The 20,853-nt window shown below is 54.5% G+C and overlaps 1 protein-coding gene across 8 annotated transcripts; it reads right to left on the bottom strand.

Moving 5' to 3' along the window:
* Positions 1 to 6,044: 6,044 nt before the first annotated feature.
* ST6GALNAC6 (ST6 N-acetylgalactosaminide alpha-2,6-sialyltransferase 6) lies at positions 6,045 to 19,297 on the bottom strand. Of its 8 annotated transcripts, none has more exons than XM_047829064.1 (7): positions 19,205 to 19,276; positions 17,932 to 17,988; positions 16,209 to 16,299; positions 14,206 to 14,385; positions 11,092 to 11,498; positions 8,232 to 8,339; positions 6,045 to 7,542 (listed from the first exon to the last, which is right to left on the bottom strand). In XM_047829064.1, exons 2-7 carry the CDS (start codon positions 17,955 to 17,957, stop codon positions 7,149 to 7,151), a joined length of 1,206 nt encoding a protein of 401 aa, XP_047685020.1. In that variant the 5' UTR covers positions 17,958 to 17,988; positions 19,205 to 19,276; the 3' UTR covers positions 6,045 to 7,148. The 8 variants fall into 8 exon arrangements, with proteins under 8 accessions (XP_047685020.1, XP_047685022.1, XP_047685021.1 ...); XM_047829072.1 differs by having other exon boundaries at positions 7,212 to 7,546; positions 19,158 to 19,297; XM_047829066.1 differs by lacking the exon at positions 17,932 to 17,988 and having other exon boundaries at positions 19,158 to 19,297.
* Positions 19,298 to 20,853: the final 1,556 nt, after the last annotated feature.

Raw genomic sequence — 20,853 nt, 5'->3', positions numbered from 1 at the left:
AGCATGCCGGGAGCCAGCGCTCCGCGAGGGCAGGGAGGGGGGAAGGAGGGAGGGAGAGCGGACCGGGAGGGGGGTGGGGGGCCGGACCGGCGTGAGCCCCGATGGGAAGCCAGAGCAAGGCCGGCGCCTCCCCGCCGCGCATCCCCCCCGCTGGCTGTGCCTGCACACAGCACGGCACTTAACAGTTTGCAGAGGGCTTTCCGTTCCTGCCTGACCTCCCGTGTGCCCACATCTCGGCGGGGGAACAGGACCCGGCTTCCTGTAGGACAGCTGGGGAAACTGAGACCCGGAGAGAAGAGGCTCTTTGTGTAAAATCCCACAGCCAGTTGTTGGCAGAGAGAGGCCAGACCCAGCGCGGGAGGCAATCATTGCGTGGATTCTGGATTGCCGGCCAGAACAGTCCTCCCCACCCCCAAGGACCTGCCCTCCTCAGATCCTGCTCAGGGACCCCTGGGCCAAGACCCACCTGGAACTCCCTGCCCCCCTCCGTTAGAAGGGGCCCAAGAACCCCCTGGAACTCGCACTCTCTCGGGACCCCCCAAAGACCATCCATGTACCCATTTCCCAGCTAGTGGTTGTGTAGATTATATATATCAGCTCTGCCTCCGCAAAACTGCCAGGCAGCTCCCGTGAGGTGAGCGCGAGAATGTGGGACATTCAGAATGCTGAATGGGACGTGGGCACCCAGATGGGGGACCACCAATCCTGATAAAAAGGACAGTTCCCATTACGAGCACTCACTGAGTCAGGCGCTGGGCAGAGCGCTGGGGCTCAGACGGGGTCCGTGAATCCTTAAGTACGGAGGAAAGTGAGGGTCATACCCTTAAAATAGCTTGCCTGAGGTCCCCAGTGGGAACCTGAGAAAAATCCCTGAACACGAAACCTTATTTGCGGCTGAAAACGTCATCCAGCTTTTGACACAGGAGCTACTGAACTGTTAAACTAGACAAAGGCATATGACTGAACCCAGAACTGTTGCACCCTCGTTCTTGAGAAAAACTGGATATTTTCCTAGTAACTGTCGTAATGTACTAGAAAATTGACGCACTGTAAAATGTCATTCTCTCTTCCAATCGTAATGTTTGGAAAACAACTTGCGTGGTCTTCCTAATACTTCTACAATTTGCTAATAACGACCCCCTGGCTTTTATTCCTCAAAGGGACACAATTTGGGTTGCTCCCTGAATCTGTGCTCCCCAAATTGCAATTCTCAGACGCCCATTAAATGCTTTTTATTTCGATTCTTCCTCTTTTCTCGGTCAAAACAAGTAGAAGTGATGTTTATTCATGGAGACCGGCACATAGCAGTAGGTGCTCAATAATGCAGCAGGGCAGAGACCGGGACCGTGCAGTGGCAGAACTCATGACCTTGAAGGTAGCAGCCCCAGATGACGGTGAGTTGAATTTAGAATTTGTCTCATAGGCACTAGGGAGCCATGGGAGGTGTTGGAGCAAGAGAGCGAGAGTACCAGGAGACTGAGACTGCCTCCGGTGGGTCATTTCTGAGCAACAACAGCCAGGATACCAAGGCCTGGGTCTAGTCCCAGCTCTGCCACCTGTGACATGAGACAAGGTCCTTGTCTCTTGCGAGCTTAGTTTCCCCATCTGTGGGAGGGATGGGTGCTGGGCCAGAGGTTCTGTCTTCAAAGTTGCTTGAAAGGCCCTCTCAAAAGCTGTAGGTGGCTGACTGCACCGGCACAACCTTTGGGGAAAGCAAACTGACGTCAATCAAAATTTTAAACATCCTCCTACTTTTAGGAATCCCACACGTGGGAACGAAATGTGTACACATGGGCACGAAATGTGGGCACGAAGTGTGTCAGGTGCCAGAAGGGCCTGTGGGAGGGACGGTGGTGCAGCCAGGCAGGGTGGGGTCATGGTCCTCGGTAGCGTCAGCATGAGAAAGGAAGCCAGAGGTCCGTGTGTCTGCCGAAGCAAGAGAAACAGGCAAAGAGCCCAGTGAAAATAATTCTAAACATGCGGGGGCGTGTGTGTGTAAAATCTATTCCTAGGGTGTTTTTTTTTTTTTTAACTTCTCTGAAATCGTGTTGTCTTATAATCAAATTGATGGTGTCTTTAAGTTGATGAAATGAAGCAGAACAGAGGGGCCAGGGTGTGCACCTGACCCTCCCTGGTGGGGGTGGGGCTTTCACTTTGAAAAAATTTACTTGTTTTTTTTTTTAATGTTTATTTATTTGTTTTGAGAGAGAGAGAGAGAGAGAGTTGGAGCAGGGAAGGTGCAGAGGGAGGGGGAGAGAGAGAATCCCAAGCAGGCTCCGAAGCTGTCACTGCAGAGCCTGATGCGGGGCTTGATCCCATGAACCCTGAGATCATGACCTGAGCTGAAATCACATGTCAGACACTTAACCAACTGAGCCAGCCAGGCGCCCCTGGGACTTTCACTTCTTACTTAAAAGCTTCCATGCTTGCTTGCTTCCTTCTTCTTTGTGTTAAAACAACCTATTACTTTACACATAAAACAATTTTAATATGGATGTACCTTGAGGACACAATGCTAAGTGAAATCAGTCAGTCCCCAAAAGGACAAATATTGTATGACGCTACTTATGTGAAGTATCTAGAGTATTCAAGTTCATAGAAACAGAAAGCGGAATGGCAAACGGGGTGGGGCAGGGAGGAGAAATTCAGAGTTGCCATTTAGCAGATTTTTTAAAGCTTTTTTTTTTTTACATTTACTTATTTTTGAGACACAGAGAGAGACAGAGTACAAGTGGGGGAGGGGCAGAGAGAGAGGGAGACACAGAATCTGAAGCAGGCTCCAGGCTGTCAGCACAGAGCCCAACACAAGACTCGAACTCACAAACCATGATGAGATCACGACCCGGCCATTTGGCAGATTTTGAGTTTTGGGCACGAAAGATAAGAAAGTTCTGAAGATGTTTTACGACAACGTAAATGTACCTAACACTACCCAAACGGATAAGTGGTAAATCTTCTGTGGTTTTTGCCACAATGAAAAAAATTCCATAATCTTAAAAATTGGGGAAAGAAATCCAATTTTAAGTACCTGTTTTCTTCTGCATTCAAGTCTAAGCCATATTTAAGTCTATGTGAAAACACAAGTTTGCCTTTTGTGGAAGTTCAACGAGCTCTCCAACCTACCGAATTTCCGTATTTGAGTACCTGTTTTAATTATTCATTCATGTATGATCTGTGGATTTTCCACCAATGCTGGGATATTAAAGTGTCAGGATTTCTTCCCCCAGCTAGAACTTAAAGAAAGAAAAATGGAGGCAGAAAGGAAGAGAGGGAGGAAGGAGGAAAGGGGGGGGGCAGGCAAAAATTGCATAAGGGAAAAATCTGGAAGATTGTTAACAGGATATGAGACCAGGAGATGCTATCTTTTTTTTTTTTTTTAATTTTTTTTTTTCAACGTTTATTTATTTTTTTGGGGGACAGAGAGAGACAGAGCATGAACGGGCGAGGGGCAGAGAGAGAGGGAGACACAGAATCGGAAACAGGCTCCAGGCTCTGAGCCATCAGCTCAGAGCCCCACGCGGGGCTCGAACTCACGGACCGCGAGATCGTGACCTGGCTGAAGTCGGACGCTTAACCGACTGCGCCACCCAGGCGCCCCAGGAGATGCTATCTTGTACATTTGTATATCTTATGTTACTTTGTAACATGAAAAAAAAAAAAAACCATAAAATGAAACCAGTTTTTATTTGTTTAAAAATATTTTTTTTAATGTTTATTTACTTTTGAGAGAGAGAGAGAGAGAGAGAGAGAGAGAGAGTGCAAGCGGGGTAGGGGCAGAGAGAGAGGGAGACACAGAACCCGAAGCAGGCTCCAGGCTCTGAGCTGTCAGCACAGAGCCCCCACACGGGGCTTGAACCTACGGACCCTGAGATCATGACCGGAGCTGAAGTCAGACGCTTAACTGACTGAGCCACCCAGGCATCCCCATGAAAACCAGTTTTTAAAATATTTAAAAAATATTTTGGTTAAAGAAAGAATTCCAAGGCTGAAAGACAAGCCTGCTGGGGTGGGGTGGGGCGGGGCAGGGGGTGGAGTAGAGGAGGACTCTGGGGCGGCTTCCCTCAGAGGCTCACGGACGGAACCACGCATAGCCCAGCTGCCCCAGGTGGGCCTGGCTGTCCCCACTGGCCGAACACGGCAGGAAACGGCTGGAGTGGCTACCTCAGGAAGCACATGTCAGGTCTACAGCTGGTAAGAGATGGCCCCACGCCCAAGGAGGGGTGAGAGGTTGGGGCCTTAGTGGGGTAACTGGGAAAGAAGAATGGAGGTCGGAGGGCCCTGAACCCCAAAAGAAGAGGTAGGTTTGGTCCTGGCACAGTGGGGAGCCGGTGAAGCTTCCAGAGCAAAGAGGACCGTGATGAGGTGGCTTTAGGAAGTTGGTTCTGGCAACGAGAGTGGACCAGTCTCTGCTGGGTCCCATCTCGGGGGGTGAGTTTGTGGAGTTGAGAGCCCCACGCCTCCTGCCCTCCGCATCCTCCGAGTCCTACCTTCTGATGCGAAGCTGAATGGTCCCAGGGTCCACCCCCAACAACTCACCCCCTCCTGATGCTTTCCTACTGCACCTCCCTTCATGCCCACCAGTGGGCAGACAAAAGGGCCTCAGTGTTCTGGGAGAAAGTCTACCTAGAAACCTCTGCCCGGACCCAGATCCCCAGCAGCCTTTGCGTGGGCTTGGAAGTGGGTGGTATTCCCATCTCCCCATTCTCATGCGGGGCCTTAGGCTCCCCACATAAGGACTTTGCAAGGGGTCACCATCCCTCTGACAGGACAATCACCACCATTACTGTACCTGGTCGGTCCCAGCCTCCTGCCCATCCTGCTGCTGCCACACGACTGTGGCTCTGCCCCCCTCTCACGGGCACTCGTGGCCTTTTCCCAGCCAGCCCCGGGCAGTCTCATCTCCCACCGCTCCTTCCTTCTGTGGACTCACTGTCTACTGAGGCAGGCTGTGGGTCGCCCCCACCAGGCTGTCGTCCGGCCGTTCTTCCCACCTGACATGCCCTCCCTCGCCAATGGCACCTAACACAGCGCACGGCACGCGGCTACCCGTTGCGGGAGCGTGTCCGTGAGCGAGCTCTCGCCTCCCAGCTCTGGGGCCCACCATCCCAGCTGGCCCTGTGCCCGGGGAGCACTCTCTCCCGTCCCAGCAGGCCGCCCGCCCTTGTCTTACACAGTCACCCTTTGTTAGGCCTCCGCTCCCAAGGGCATCTTATCTGCCTAAACAGGTTGTGATCTGCCAGAGTCACCGACCCCCGTCCTCCTGCCAACCTGGAGTCAACAAACCCTTTTGCCGAGAAGGCGGCGGCTGCCTCGTGCGGTCCAGGACTCACCAGGCCCCTCCCAGGGCTGCAGCCCTGCGGCCTTCTTCCCACTGGGCCCCGCGGGAAATTTCCACTCCCTGCCCTCAGTGTCCCCAGGCCCTAGAGTCAACCTCTGAGCCCCGTCTGTCCTCTCCCCTTCAATGTGCTCTCTCTCTCCAGTGCCCCCCAGCTGCTCTCTGTGACAGATGTCATTCTCCACCCCCCCCCCCAACTTCTCCCTGCCAGAAGCACCTCCCCCAAACTTCCGCAGGTCTCTTCCTCCTCCTTCAGGCCTCAAAGGGAAGGGAAGGGAAGCACGTCACCTCTTCAGAGTGCCCTGTGTCATTGTCTCGTAGTCCTTACCACCCTCCGCGGCCTGTCTGGGACAGAACTGCCACACGGCCCCTCCCCTCCCTAGAACCTCAAGAGCAGTGTCTGGACCTGTCGCACCCATGAGGGAGCCAGGGCTCTGAGAGGGGAAGTGATGTGCCTGAGGTCACACAGGAAGGGAGAGGAGGGACTGGAAAAGCCAGGTGGGCTTGGCTCCAGGAACCCCACACACCTCCGGGGCTGCCAGGTCTCCACCCAAGCTGCAAAACGCGTGACTCACTGGCCGGTTGAAGGAGCTGGCCATCCTGTGTATGAACTTCCAGGCTGGCTGGAGGGTGTGGGCACTGTCCTGAGGAAGCCCACAGCCAGGCCAGAGGGAGTCAAGCTGGATCTGAGAGACACAGGAAACGGAACCAGAGCTTAGGTGCATTTATTCTGTACAAATCGTTACAAAACCAAGTCTGGGGTAGTTGCCGGTCCCCAGCCCCCACCCCAATGTGCAAAGGCTTGCTGCTGGCCTCTTCCTTCTCCCCCTGACCCCTCCCACTCCACAGCCTCCTCCAGGAAGCCCTCCAGTCTTCCCTTCCAGGCTCTGGAAGAGCAGGGGCGAACCCACCCCACTGAGGTCCAGCAATAAAGTGCCTGATGTAGAGTGAGGGGACAGAACCCAGGCAACACAGCTCCTGGCCCCCTAGAGCCCTCCCAGGCCCAGCGGAGGGGAGGCCCTCGGACAACTACAGCAGCTGCAAAGGGGCTATGTGAAACCCCAGTTTGGCTGGGATTCCCCCCTTCTCAGCCCCAAAGTCTCCTCCAATAGGTAGAAATCCTCACTGCTGGATGGCAGAAAAGGGAGCCTGGCTCTTTAAGAGCCAAACTAATGGCAGCTGAGTGGAGGGACTAAGAAAACAGCTGAAGGCTTATCCCTTTCCTGTTAGATTCCCCCCAAACTCTGTGGGAGTTTGCGCAAAAATACCCTTAAGTTTCCAGAAGGAGGTGAGGAAGGGAACCCCAGTCCCCCAGGGAGCTGAGCCCCCCAGCCAAAGGTGGTGGCTGGAGGGGTCCAGTCTCAGGGAGGACAGACCCAAGGAGGTCAATGGGGAAAGTGGGAGGGGGTCTCAGACTCCACGTTAGAACCTGACACGGGCAGAAGGGCGACCAGAGAGGGGGCAAGGGTTTTGTCCAAAGCCACTCAGGGCAGAGCCAAGACCCGGATGCTGGCTCCCACCTCTAGGATCCCCCACAACCCCCCAAATGGTCTGGCCTGCCCTCCAGGCAGCCCCACTCCCATGCAGCTTCTCCTTCTGGCTCTGGCAAGTGAGGGAGCAACACAAAGTTCCCAGCTCCTCAGGACAGGACCTCACGGTCCCAGCCACAGGGAGCGACTGGAGGTCCATCCTGGGGCTCTGGACCAAGGACTCATGGGAAAGCACATGTCCTTAGCCTCAGATGACTTCAGAAATACCCTGATTGACTATGCTCAGACCCTGACTGGACGAGAAATACCCCCAACACCCCTGATTAACCACATAGAAGCTCAAATCCCTGATTGGTCAAGAGATACCCCCGGGCCTTGGCTGGCCAGAGGATACTACCCCCGACAAGGCCCTGATTGGCCAGAAGACGCTCCGACCAGCCTTGACTGGCCAGGAGACGGCCCTTGGTTGAGTGGCTGGCAGGAGAGAGGCCTCTCCTGTGTCCCTTAGGAGGGGTCCACAGGGAGGGCGGCCTAGGTCCACGAGGGGTGGGAGAAAGTGATTCCATACAGCTGGGCCCAGGATGAGAAGACCCTCTTCTCCGTGATGAAGCGGTGGTGGTTGCCCTTGCGGCTGTGCTCATTCTGGATGTAGGTGACACACTCATCCGGTCCCTTGGGCTCATAGTAGTGGTAGGGCATGCGTTGCAGACGGGGCCGCTGGCTGGGGCAGAGCAGAGAGGGGCTGTAAGGGCAGGGCAGGGCAGGCACCAGCACAGCCCTCGCCCTTTCCAGCCCCTGACTTGCTATAGGATTTCGGCGGGGGGGGGGGGGGGGGGGGGTTGGAATCCCTGCCCCTCCCTGGGCCTCAGTTTTCCCATCTGTAAAATGGATGCAGGGTGGACTAGGTTTATGACCATCCAACTTTTTTTTTTTTTTTTTTTTTTTTTTTAATATGATCCAAATGTTTCCTTTCCTGAAGAGGGAGGCAGTGTAGGGTAGTGGTAAGAAATATGGGCTCCGGAGCCTGGCCCCACTGCTTCCTGTTTGTGGGGCCTTAGGCCACTCCCAAAACATCTTCCTCAGTTTTTCTCATCTATGAAACAGAAAGAGTAATGCAACTATCCATGTGGGTCACCGTGAGGAGTACACGAGATAATGAATGAAGCCACGCTTGGTACATGGGCTTTTCATGTGGTCATCTCAATAATAGTGACTATTAATATACAAAATCTGGACTATGGTTGAGCTGGGGAGAGGCCCCCGAGGCAGCTAGCCCCAAGGAGCTTAGATCTCTGCAGAGCAGTCTGAATACCCTAAGACAGAGGCTTCAAAGGCACCCCCAGCCAATGTTTCTGGGCTCCAAGCTGCAGCTAGTGACTGGGCGTTGTTTGGGGTGGGGGGCTCACCTGCAGTAGTCAGGGGGGACCATGCCATAGACGTGCACGTGGTCACACAACTCCACTGCAATCACCATGGTGAACCAGCCGGTGCTCAACCACGAATGGGACTTTTCCCTGCGGGCAGAGAGGGGGCATGATGAGGGGTCAGGCAGACAGGGAGGAACGGTCAACCCACCTGGGGTTTCCCAGAACTCCTCCCACCATCAGGGCCCTCCCCCAACTTCAGTGACCACCCCACCCCCCGCCCCGCAGCCCAGCCCTACTGTGGGAACACGTGCATGCTGGCAGAGGACTTGTCTGGGCAGAGATGAGGGGTGTGGAGAGAGCGCCTTTGAAGGAACAGGGCACGCTGGGAATAGACTCCCGGGGAGACTGGTCACAGTAGGGCAGGTTGCAAGTGACCATGAGCTCACTAGACTCATGGCCTTGCTTAATGGAACTTGCTAGGAACAGCTGTGCCCACGCTAGGAGCAAACGCCTAAAGGGAGACTAATCAGAGAAGGTCATGCTGAGAGTGACCACGGGTTCACAGCAAGGCATGGGAGGTAGCCAAGGACCTGGAGCCTTTGCTGTCCACTATGGCAGCCAGTAGCCACATGTGGGCACACGATGTGTGGTTGAAATGTGCTGTCGGTGTAAAATATGCCTGGGATTTTTTTAGTATGAGGGAAAGAACACAGAAAATGTCACTGGTAGTTTTTGATACTGATCATATGTTGAACCGAAAATAGTTTGGATATATTTGATTGAAGGTGGTTCTTTGGAAAGTTTGGAAAGAAAATAAACCTCTCACAAGACTGACCAAGAAAAAGCAAAGATACAAGCTACCAGTATCAAGAATAAAACAGAGGACATCATTGCAGATCCTGTAGACATGAGGACAATAAGAAAACCACAAACAAGCACATACGTAAATTTCACAACTTCAATGAAATGGACCAATTCCTTGAAAATCAGAAACTACTGAAACACAGCCAAGATGAAACAGATTAACCTAAGTGTCTGTGACTATTAAGAAATTGAATTCATTGTTCAAAACCTTCTGAAAAAGAACTCTCCAGACCCAGAGAGTTTGGCAAATTCTACGAAATATTTAAAGAAGAAATAACACCGGGGCGCCTGGGTGGCTCAGTCGGTTGAGTGTCCGACTTTGGCTCAGGTCATGATCTCGCAGTCTGAGGGTTTGAGCCCTGCGTCAGGCTCTGTGCTGACAGCTCAGAGCCTGGAGCTGCTTCGGATTCTGTGTCTCCCCCTCTCTCTGCCCTTCTCCTGCTTGTGTTGTCTATCTCTCTCTCTCAAAAATAAACATTAAAAAATTTTTTTTAATAAAATAAAATAAAGAAGAAATAACACCAATTCTATACATTTTCAGAGGCCAGCATTACCCATACTACCAAAACCATACGAAAACAGTACAAAAACCAAACAAAACTACAGATCAAGATCTCTCATGAATACAGACACAAAAATCTGAACAAGATATTAGCAAGTCATATTCAGCAGTATATAAAAAAGAATAATACGCCACAGCCAAGTGGAGTTTATTCCAGAAATGCAAGTCTGATTCAATATTCAAAAATCAATTGGTATAATCCACCATAGTAATAGTCTTAAGAAAAACCACATGATCATATTAATTGATGCCTAAAAACACTTGATAAAACTCAATATCCAATAATGATAAAAACTCTTAGCAAATTAGTTAGAAAAGAGAAATTTTTCAACCTGATAAAGAGCAGCTAAAAACTCTATAGCTAACATCATATTCAATGATGGACTGAATGCTTTCCCACCAAGACCGGGACCAAGGCAAGATGTCTACCCTCACCACTTCCAATACAATTTGACCTTGTATTGTCAGTCCTAGCCAGTGCAATAAGGCAAGAAAAAGAAATAAGATGCATACATATTGGAAATTGTCCTTACAACAGGATCACGTATATGGAAAATCCCAAAGAACCTAGAAAAATTTCCCAGAACCAATAAGGAAATTTAGCAGGATTACAGGATATAAGGTCAACCCACAAAAACCAATTGTATTTCTATCCACTAGCAATGAACAGTTGGGAACCCCCCAAAATTTTAAATACAATTTATAATAGCACCCTCAAATTTTAAATATTAAGGGATAAATCAGGGGCCGCCTGGGTGGCTCAGTCGGCTGAACTTCTGACTTCGGCTCAGGTCATGATCTCACGGTCCGTGAGTTCGAGCCCCGCATCGGGCTCTGGGCTGACGGCTCAGAGCCTGGAGCCTGCTTTGGATTCTGTGTCTCCTTCTCTCTCTGCCCCTCCCCTGCTCACGCTCTGTCTTTCCCTCTCTCTCAAAAATAAATAAACATAAAAAAAATAAAAATAAATATTTAGGGATAAGTCAAACAAAGTAAGCACAGGGTCTATATGTTGGATGTATTGGGTTAATTGGGCTACTACAAAAATACAAATTACACATACAGCTTGCGTTATATTTCTACTGGATAGCATCGGCCTAGCTTTTCTGGGCCGATGTATCCTTAGGATAGAGTATGCTGGGAGCAACCGTGGGCCTAAAGCAAGACATGCTGGGTACAGTCAATACCTTCCAGAGGCAGACTACGGGGAGCAGAGCATGTTAGGAGCCCTGTTCCCTCAGAGCAATGCAGGCTGGGAAGCCTTCCTGGGGAGACGAGACCACTCAGAGCACGTTGGAAGTGACCCATGCTAAGGGCTGGACACAATGAAAATCCCCTAGGAAAACCTGAGCAGAGAGCAGCAGGAAGTGACCACACCCTCAGGGTAGTGCATGCCGGGAACAACAGGCCCTCTGGGCAGAGAATGCTGATGGGGAGCACAGGGCCGGCCGGAGGGGGCAGGCAGGAGGCTGGTACCTGTCCTTGCCCGTCTCACCCCGGAAGAGGTCGTCAAATTGGCGCATGCGGCCGGGAGAGACGGCATAGGCCTCCATGTTGGGGAACACCAGGCCTGCCCGCTGGATGACACGCACAAGGCTGCCCTGGGGCTTCTGCATCTTGTTTGGGGGGCCCCAAAAGATGAACGCAGTTTCGGGGGTCCGGTTGACGAATTCCTGGGGCCTCCGCAGCACACGGAATACGCTGGAATGGGCTACCACACGGAATGTGGTCTTGTTGCCTACGTCGGCTGAGTAGCCTGTGGTGGGCGCGTCGTTCATGCGGATTGTGCACTCGGCTCGCTCGATCTCAGGGCCCAGCTTGGTTCCCAGCAGGTGGCTAGAGCTGGTGACAATCACACACTGGTGGCACCGGGAGGGCAGCGTCTGGGGGGAGGCAGCAAGGAAAGTCAACACTATCACGACCGTTCCGTGCCAGGCCCTAGGCTCTGTACATCCAGGCCTCCAGGAGGCAGGAATTATTTTGCCCATTTTAAAAACAGGGAAGGGGCGCCTGGGTGGCGCAGTCGGTTGGGCGTCCGACTCCAGCCAGGTCGCGATCTCGCGGTCCGGGAGTTCGAGCCCCGCGTCGGGCTCTGGGCTGATGGCTGGGAGCCTGGAGCCTGTTTCTGATTCTGTGTCTCCCTCTCTCTCTGTGCCCCTCCCCCGTTCATGCTCTGTCTCTCTCTGTCCCAAAAATAAATAAAAAAAAAAACGTTAAAAAAAAAAAAAATTAAAAAAAAAAAAAAAACAAAAAAACAGGGAAGCTGAAGGCTGTTCGCTCGACATTCAACAAACACTTCCAGCGAGCTGGCTAATGGCTAAATACCAGGGACAGAGCTACGAGGAAAAGAGCCCCGTCCTGCCTTCAAGAGGCACGGTTAGGCAGAGAACAAGGAAAAGATAAAATGATGCCAGGTGGTGAGCAAAACGTACCACGAAGACAATACAACAGAGGCAAGGGATCAGGAGGGACAGGAGCGGGGGCTCCTCTAGAAAGATCATCCAGTGGGGGCCTGTCGGAGCCGAGACCAGGAGGATGAAGAGGAACCACATAGGAAAATAATTGAGGCGGGGGAACAGCAAGACCAGAGGTGCTGAAGTGGGAATGGCCACCGTGTGTTGAGAAGCCAAAGGCGGCCACTTGTCCGGAGCCGAGTGAAGGAACAGGAGGACAGGACAGGTATGCAGGGATGTCCCCAAAGTCACCCAGCAGAGGAGTGCAGCGCTGGGGTATGAACCCAGGTCGATATGGCCACAGAGCCCCGGGCTTGGTCCAGTTCTCCTAAGAGGGCAACCTCCCCAGGGCACCCATGACATCTCCACACCATCCACACGTAAGACACCACCTGTCGAAAAGGAAAGAGTGTGGAAGCCCGTCTGGGCCTCTGTTTCCCCCACCGGTGAATGAGTTGGAACCACGTGTTCTCCGGGGCCTGTTTTCTGCCCATGGAATTCCTGTTCGGCCTCTAAGTGTGAGCTCAGGTGCCACCTCCTCCAGGCAGTCTGCTCTGAGCCCTCGCTCCAAGATCTAACAACAGCTCCCATGGACCTCAACGGATGGCTTTTCCAGCTTTCCCGAGCTCTACTGGCTTCCCCTGTCAGGCTGGTGTCACCCACACTCAGGCTGTTCCACTTTCTCCCTGGTCCCATTATTTGTGTTTCTCTTTCAAGGATTCTTAGGGTCTCAGTTAGGTGTTAATCCATCTCTGAACACCTGCCAACGGGCCCTTTCCCAGCAAGGGTGCATTCAGAGCCCCTGGTTCAGGCTCTCCACACACGACGTGTGCAAAGACCCTGAGGGATTTAGGAGGGGGTCGTTGTTGTTTTTAATTTTTTTTTAATGTTTATTTTTGAGAGGGGGGGGATGGGGAGGGGCAGAGAGAGATGGGGACAGAAAATCCAAACCCAGCTCCGTACTGACAGCAGAGAGCCCGATGTGGGGCTCGAACTCAGGAACTGTGACAGAGCCCAAGTTAGCCACTTAACCAACTGAGCTGCCTAGGTACCCCCGGGGGGGTGGGGTTTGAGGGAGGGGAAGGAGGCAGGCAGGGATTGGGAGACCACCTTCTCCTGGGAGGCGGAGTTCATATTCCAGGCCAATGATTATCTACTTGGCCTCCCAGAAAACATCTAGGGCTCAGAGGATTATGGGGTGAACCCCAGAAATACAACCTGCGTTTCACGGCTACCCAAGGCAAACAGAAGCCCCAGGAATGATTTCTGGCTTCTCTCTACAGCTACAACTCCCCAGGGGTTGGGGCAAAAAATACCCTCGCTCCTCCCCTCCCTTGCTGTGTGGACTTGGACAAGTGACTTTGCCTCCCTGAGTCTTGGTTTCCCCATCTCTTCAAGGCGAATAACAATGCTGACCTTACAGGGTTGGTATGCTCATTACTGCTAATCACAGTGCCCGGCACACAGCGGGGAACTGACAAAGGGCAGCCATTATTAGGACTGTTTTGGTGTTGTCAAATACTTGAGCCTTCTGCTCTCAAACCCTGTGTGGACTACCCAGCAGAGACGGAGATCCGTGAAAACCAGAGACATCTCTCCTTAGGAATTCTGACTCAGGAGGCAGTAGGATTATCAGCACTAAAAATGGAACCCTGAAGACAACTGAGGCCCAGAGAGAGACAGGGCACTTGTGCAACATCACACAGCAAACAAGGGGCCGAATGGGGCGCCTGGGTGTCTCAGTTGGTTACGCGTCCGACTTCAGCTCAGGTCACGATCTCGCGGTTTCGTGAGTTCGAGCCCCGCCATCGGGCTCTGTGCTGATTGCTCAGAGCCTGGAACCTGCTTCCGATTCTGTGTCTCCCTCTCTCTCTGCCCCTCCCCCCACTGAAATAAATAAACATTTAGAAAAAAATAAAAAACAAACAAACAAGGGGCTGAAGGCACTGGAAGCTATGGCCTTGACTCCTGGGGTCCCCCCTTTCCTTTAGAAGGAATGGAGGCAGCAGAGGGAGGAGGAGGAGGAGGAGGAGGAGGAGGAGGAGGAGGAGGAGGAGGGAGGAACAGTGACGGCGGGCAATGGGAAAGACCAGCCGCCAGCCCGGTCTCAGGGAGCGTCCCGAGGTGGTCATGCTACCTTGTTGCCAAGAATTGGGACGTAGCCGTCGCTGATGCTCCATTTCTTGAGGTTGACAGGCCTGCGGGTGCGGCCTCGCAGGGAGCCATAATGGAAGACCTCATTGGCACTGTTGGAGCTGTAGAGGATGAGGATGGTGATGAGGGCAAAGAGGATCACGAACACTGCTGACCGCTGCTCCTGGAGAGGGGAGAGGCTGGTGAGCGCCCAGCCGCCCGGCAGGCCCCCGCCTCATCCTTGCCACCCACCACGCCTGGCTCACTCCCGCTCTTCGTTCCAGACCAGCTCAGATACCACCTCGTCTGGCCCCCGAGTACCCCCTATCACAGCGCCGGTCACACTGTTCAAACTGCAGTCCCCCCCAGTGAGGCCATGAGCTCCGCGGGCTGGGACCGAGATGGCCTCCATGGCCACCGTATCCCAGCTCCCGGAGCACAGAAGCACGGAAGGTTCTCAAAGAAGGCTTGCTGGATCGGACTGGATGTGGGTGTCAGAAGGACCCCTCCAGCTACAGCTGGAAGGATGCCTGGAGACAGGTGGGACATTCAAAGGAGGGGAGCCAGGTCTTCCCCAAACAGTAATCCAATGTCATGTTTATCATTCATTAAAGCTGGAGGGGACGGATCTGGTCAGGAAGTGGGATGCACGGGACAAAGTGGGATGCATTGTCACTGCCAGGGCAGGAAAGCGAGATCCAAAGTGTCCCTTGGGATTCATCTGCCCAGGGTCGGCACAGCTAGGCAAGGCCTGGAAATCCTGGCTCCTTGCGCTAACCGCCCCTCTGTGCTGGTTATTCATGTATCGCTTCTCAGCTCCAAGTTCACCCTTTTTGCCTGTCTGTGCAAATGGACCTGGGCCCTTAGATGCACGTCCTTGGCAGCTAAACGCAGATGAAGCTTTGTCAGGAAAGGACGCTGGAGAGGCAGTGCAGGAGAAAAGGAGTTGGCTTCCTGCGTCTGGTGGCTTTGACGCCTGGTCCCGGTGCCTTTGCTCCCCCAGAGCACATGGCTTCCACAGCACATGTGGCCAGCAGCTTCCTCCTGTACGTGCCTTCAGGCACTTTGGGAGCAGAGTGTCTCTGGCCCCTTCTATGATCACAGCCTCTCTAGAGCTCAGCGGGTGTAATACACTCAACCACACACAACACCCAGAGACCATGAGCTTCCCCGGAGCAGTTTTGTATGAGCTCCGGTGCCTCCTGGGAGTCGTCTCCTGTGAGCAGCCTTCCCCGTAGCCCAGGGAGTGGTTTTGTGACGACTTCCACCAGCAGACCGCCACAGTGAGTTCTCTGCCACCCGGTGGGCCAGAGCTGTGCCCTCTCCAGCAAGGCCTGGGTCTCGGCCCTGCCGGTGGTGGCTGTTCCTTGTACTGGCTATTCCTGTATTTCTCAGAATGCCCATCCCTCGTGACTCCAATGCCCGGCTGTAGCTAATGATTCTTTATGTTAAACTCTCCCTGTTCAAATTACTGTGTGCTTTCTCTCTCTCAGTTGGACCCACACTGGTATGTCCACACCACACCACCCCCAACCCTCAGGCTCTTTCTTCCAAAGCTTCGCTGCAGTGGATCCCAGGAAAGGCGTGTGCAGCGCCAGGCGCATAGTAGGTGCTCAGGAAAGCAGGAACGAATCGATCACTCTGACAGCCTCAGAGTGAGGCAAACAACATTCCGTCATCTTTGACCAATGCTCAGAGCAGTACCCTCCGTCCAGCACATCCCAGTGCTGTGTCCATCACATGGGCCAATCCTTTACCACAGATGGACCAGTCAAACCTAGGAAGACACAGGTGGATACGGGCCCAGAGAGAGGTAGGAGCTTGCCCAAAGCCACAGAGATCAGTGGCCACGGCAGAGCTCCAGCCAGGGCCTCCGGGGCATCAGGCACTTCCTGGCCGGGAAGAGGCACTGGTGGTTGTCTGGGTCTGGGGCACAGATCCAAAGGAGCCCATTTCACTGGGTAAATAAAAGGCCGAGATCGGGACGAGAAATGAAGGGGGACTTACTTTGCTGCTACTCATCTCTCTCCGGCGTCTGCTGAGGGGCAGGGGCCGGCGTCCTGCAGGTGGCCCAGGGGGCAGGGATGTGGGGTCACACCTGCAAGCCACAGAAAGGGTTATGGCCACAGCTGGTCAAAGGCTACACCCTCCCCACCCTGCCAGCTCTCCTACCCACCCATGACTTCAAGGCTCAGGGTCATATGCATTTTGCAGAGAGAGACACTGAGGCCTGGAAAGGGCAGGAACCTGCCTTCAGGTCACACAGCCCGGTGATGCAGAGCCTGACCTCTCTCCTTGCTCTCTCTTTCTCTCTCCCACTCTGCTTCCTGAGCAGGGACCTTCCCACTCATTAGCTCTCCTAGGCAGCTGGAGGGCCTAAAGCTGGCTCCCAAGCCGGGGGGCTTGCCCCCCACACAGCAAGAGCCCCACTGTATATTCCTACTCTGACTTAGGTCCCTGTGGGCTTGGAATAAAGCACTATTCCTTATAGGTCCCCAAACTCCTCTGCACAGGCAGCCCTCCAGAAGTTGCATCAACTGTCCCTCTGTCTAGAATACCCTGCCCTCTTGGACCCTGCTCATGCCCTCTCAGCATCCAAGCCTAGGGTAGACCAGGAACTTCCTCTGTGTGTCCCCTCACGGCTAGGCTGAGAGCTCTCCGAGCGTGCAGCCGGCACAGATCCTCACTCACATTCTCCACTGTGCCTCCAAAGGCGTGGAGGTGGGTGCAGGAGGTTCTCTGAATGACTTCGTTAATTAACAACAAGCCCTTAGGAGTTAAGGGCACAGACTGGACAATCCGCTATAACCACAGCCGCACCCTCAGAGGGTAGGTGGGGAGCCTCAAGTAACAGCCCTTCCTTCCTGCCCCAGTCGGCCCTTAGCAGCCGCAGCTGCGAGGGGACCTCCTCACAGGCCCTAGCTCCTTTCCGACCTCAATTTCCCCACCTGTCAAAAGGGAGTAAGTACTTGCATCCAGCCACCTCCAGCAGATTCAAGGCCAAAAGGCACTAAGGGAGGGAGAGTGTGCAGAAGAGAAACGGAGGCCCAGGGCTCCCCAGCTCGGTCCTCCCCTCCAGGGGCCTCCCGGCCCCGCCACTATCCCCACCCCTTGACCTGGCGGCTGTTTACTCCTACACAGCCACCAGGAATAGCCACGGCACAACAGGCCAAAGGAGGCTTCCCCCCACATGCCGCTCCTGATTGGTTGGGCCATCACTCCGCCCACTGCCCAACCCCACCCCCTTCTCCGCGGAAGCCCCCCTCCTCCCAAGCCGGGTTTCAGATTTCAGATTTCCCCCAGGCCGGAGGGCCAGTCAGGGCGCACTGGGGACTCTCACTGGGTACAGTGCCTGCCACACAGATCAGGAAACTGAGGCTCATTAGAAGAGAAAAGCAGCTTGTCCGGGGCCTTACAGCCCTTTGGGGAGCAAGACGGGTGTCCAGAATCCCAGGGTCGCGCTTATGAGCACGGACCCTCTGGCTGGCAGTGCAGGCCATCTCGGTCCAGCCTCCCCTCTCACTACCCTTTGCTTCGGATGCCCCAAGCTCCAGACACACCAGAGCACTCCAGTTCCCAGGCCGACCCAATACTTTCCCACCTTTGCCCGAGCAGTGACCTCAGCCAGGACCACCGACCCCCTGGTCAGCCCCGTCACACTCCTGCTCTGGGAAGGTCCTGGTCATACAGCATCTCAGGTGCCAGTGCGAATCCCGGTTCCACCACTTACTGGCTGAGGGGCCTCGGGCAAGCCATGTGACCTCTCTGAGCCTCAGTTTCCTCATCTCTGAAATGGGAATGAATAATAAGAGTAGGTGACTTACGGGGTTGTTGAAAGGATTCAAGCAGCTGCGGCAAGGGAAGCAAGGAGCTTGCGAGTGCTGGGTCAGTGCCTGACAGTAGCTGTGAGTCGTGTGGGTATTCATTGTTGAAGGCCTGCCTCACCTTCAGCTTAAATGCTGCCCCTTGTTGGACACCTGGCTTAGCCACTTCCCTCTAATATCGAGGAAGGCGTGCAGGGAGCCACACTATGCATCACGCACTCACCCAATCCTCCTGGCCACGCTGCAAAGGAAGGGCTCTTACTTCCCATTTCACAGATAAGGAGAGTGAGGTTCAGAGAGGCCAAGCTCCTTGCACAGCTGCCCAGAGTCTGCTGGGGAGCCTTGTTTACAGCTTGTTTGCAGGGAGCAGCCCAGGGCTGAGCCTGCCAGGATCTCCTTCCAGGATCTCCTCGCGCTGGAAGGGGCCAGAGGCCACCAAGTGTGTGCCCAGCACCTGGCCCAGCACCAGGGAGCAGGCCTGCTGGGGAGCAACTTGCTAAGGCTGGGGAGGCGGCAGCCCAGAGCACCGGGCCAGGAGCGTGGCCTCAGCCCCGAGGCTGGTCGTTCAGGAAGAGGGCTCAGTCGTGGGCTAAGGGTGGGGGCCACACCCTGCCCTCTGTTCGGGGGCTTTGCCTCTCCCAGCCGGGGGGCTAGGGGAGGTGGGGTCCTCCTGCAGGGTCGAGAAGCCCCCACAAGCCGCTCGAGAGGAGGGCTCCGGGGAGGAGGGGGAGGGGGCTCCTAACGTCTAGATGGGGGAGGGCGCTGAGCCCGTGGGTCCACCAGTGGGGGACGACTCACTCTCTGCGCCCCCTCTTGCGCTAAGCCCCCCGATTTCCGCACTCTGGGGGGTCCGGAGCCCTAGCGCCAGCTGGGACGAGGAGGGAGGCAGGACGGCGGCAGGTCCCCGAGCTCTAATGGGGTAGTCAGTGGCAGGGGCCCCGCGAACCCCGCGGCAGCCCTAGGGCGCGAGGACCGGTACCTCCAGGCGCCACCGCCGAGAGCGAGCGGGTCTGGAGGAGCCCCGAGGCCCCGCATCTTCCCCATCCCTGGCGACTCCCTGCCCCCGCCCCGGGGCGCAGGCAGAGCCCCCCCCCCCCCTCCCGCTGCCCGCCTCTGCGCGGCGCCCGCTCACCTCCCCCGGGGAGCGCCCGGCCCCCCGCGGCCCCCGAGCCCCCTCACATGGCGCCGGGAGCCGAGAGCCGGGGTCCGCGCTGCTCCGGCCGCCCAGGCCCCGCCGCAGCCCACGCCCGCCGGGTCCTAGCGCCGCCGCCGCCGCTCTGGCCCAGGCCGGGGAGGCGGGCGGAGCCTGGAGGGGCCGCGGGTGGCTCCGCCCCCCGGGCGGCGCCGGCGGGGAAGGGCGAGGGGCGGGCGACCCCGGGACCCGGCCGCGCTGGCGCGTCGCTTGCCCCTCTGGGCAGCCGGTAGGGGCAATGAAAACCGCAACAGCCTTCTGGAAACCTTCAGTGTGGGTCGGGCCCGCTTCTATCTCGCTTTACTGCCGCCACGACCCGGATGGGGAAACTGAGTCCCGGAGCACGCTGAGCTTGGAACCAGTTGAGTTCCTCTCTGGGCCCCCTTCCCCAGGACCTCCAGAGCCCTGCATCCAGGAGTCACCGTGGGTGAACTCACCGGTCCTCCTGTGGATTCAAGTCCAGCTGTGTGCCACCCCACCAGATGTTGGGTCGTGGCACATTACTTACCTTTCCTCTGCCTCTGGAAAACAGGAAGAACGACCTCATAGGGTGTTTTAAGGATTCAAAATGTTGTGTTACTTATAGGTACTGGGGTATACATGACATCATTTCATGTGATAACGAAACATAACAATTTAAGTAGCCATTCTAGGAGCCTGGTTAAATAAAGGCACAGCCCCGCTAAAATGGATGATGCAGGGTCCATATGCTGACAGGAAGGCATGTCCAGGATATTTACAGGCTATTTAAGTGAAGAAAGCAACTTAAAGAAGTTAATCATTCTAGAAAAGGAAATTGTAAAACTTTGCTTTCCCCTCCTGCATGTGTGTAGTCTGGAGAAATTCTTTCACGTGTACACAACAAAATCCTGAGTGGCAGTCCTTGAAATAACACCAAACTGGAAACAGCCTATATATCCATCAACAGGAGACTGGATTTGTTTCCTTTGCAATATGCGGCGGTGAAATATTATATAGCAGGGAAAACGAACAAGCTACAATGACATGGATGGGTTTTAGAGACACGAGCGGTGAAAAAGACAAGTTCCAGAAGACAAAACTACACACTATATTAAGCATACAGCTGGCAGCAGGCTACTTCTCCCAGACAGGGAGGGGGTTAGCTTTTGCCTATCCGAATGATTAAAGTTTTACAAGCAAGAACACAGTTGTCTCTGTGGGATAGGCAGGGATGCAGGAAAGGGGAGGGAGGAAACAGAGGCGGGCATTTCTAGTGCCACTCTGGTCTTTAAGTGGGACGTGGGTTTTGAGAGGTTCACTATATTGTTATGTTTTATAATTTACAAGAATGATCTATGCCACCATTTGTATGTATCACAGTAATTTTTTTTAATGTGTATTTATTTTTGAGACAGAGAGAGACAGAGCATGAACGGGGGAGGGTCAGAGAGAGAGGGAGACACAGAATCCGAAACGGGCTCCAGGCTCCGAGCTGTCAGCACGGAGCCCGGCGCGGGGCTCGAACTCACGGACCGTGAGATCATGACCTGAGCTGAAGTCGGACGCTTAACTGACGGAGCCACCCAGGTGCCCCATGTATCACAGTAATTAAAAGGTGAAAGAAAGAGGGACGCCTGAGTGGCTCTGTCGGTTCAGTGTCCGACTCTTGATTTTG

The sequence above is a fragment of the Prionailurus viverrinus genome, chromosome D4 (assembly GCF_022837055.1).
Source record: "Prionailurus viverrinus isolate Anna chromosome D4, UM_Priviv_1.0, whole genome shotgun sequence".
Classification (NCBI taxonomy): Eukaryota; Metazoa; Chordata; class Mammalia; order Carnivora; family Felidae; genus Prionailurus; species Prionailurus viverrinus.
Note: the sequence above shows the minus strand (reverse complement) of the source record. Positions and strands in the feature narration are given on the sequence as shown.

What these genes read in the sequence shown, in the direction of transcription:
- ST6GALNAC6 (XM_047829064.1), bottom strand. Translation starts at nt 17,957, where the DNA reads ATGGCTTGCCCGAGGCCCCTCAGCCA. An exon ending in GGTGAGACGGGCAAGGACAG is followed by an intron (nt 8,340 to 11,091) that starts GTACCAGCCTCC and finishes CTCTGCCCGCAG; the next exon opens with GGAAAAGTCCCATTCGTGGT. An exon ending in GTCCCCCCTGACTACTGCAG is followed by an intron (nt 7,543 to 8,231) that starts GTGAGCCCCCCA and finishes TGCCCCAGCCAG; the next exon opens with CGGCCCCGTCTGCAACGCAT.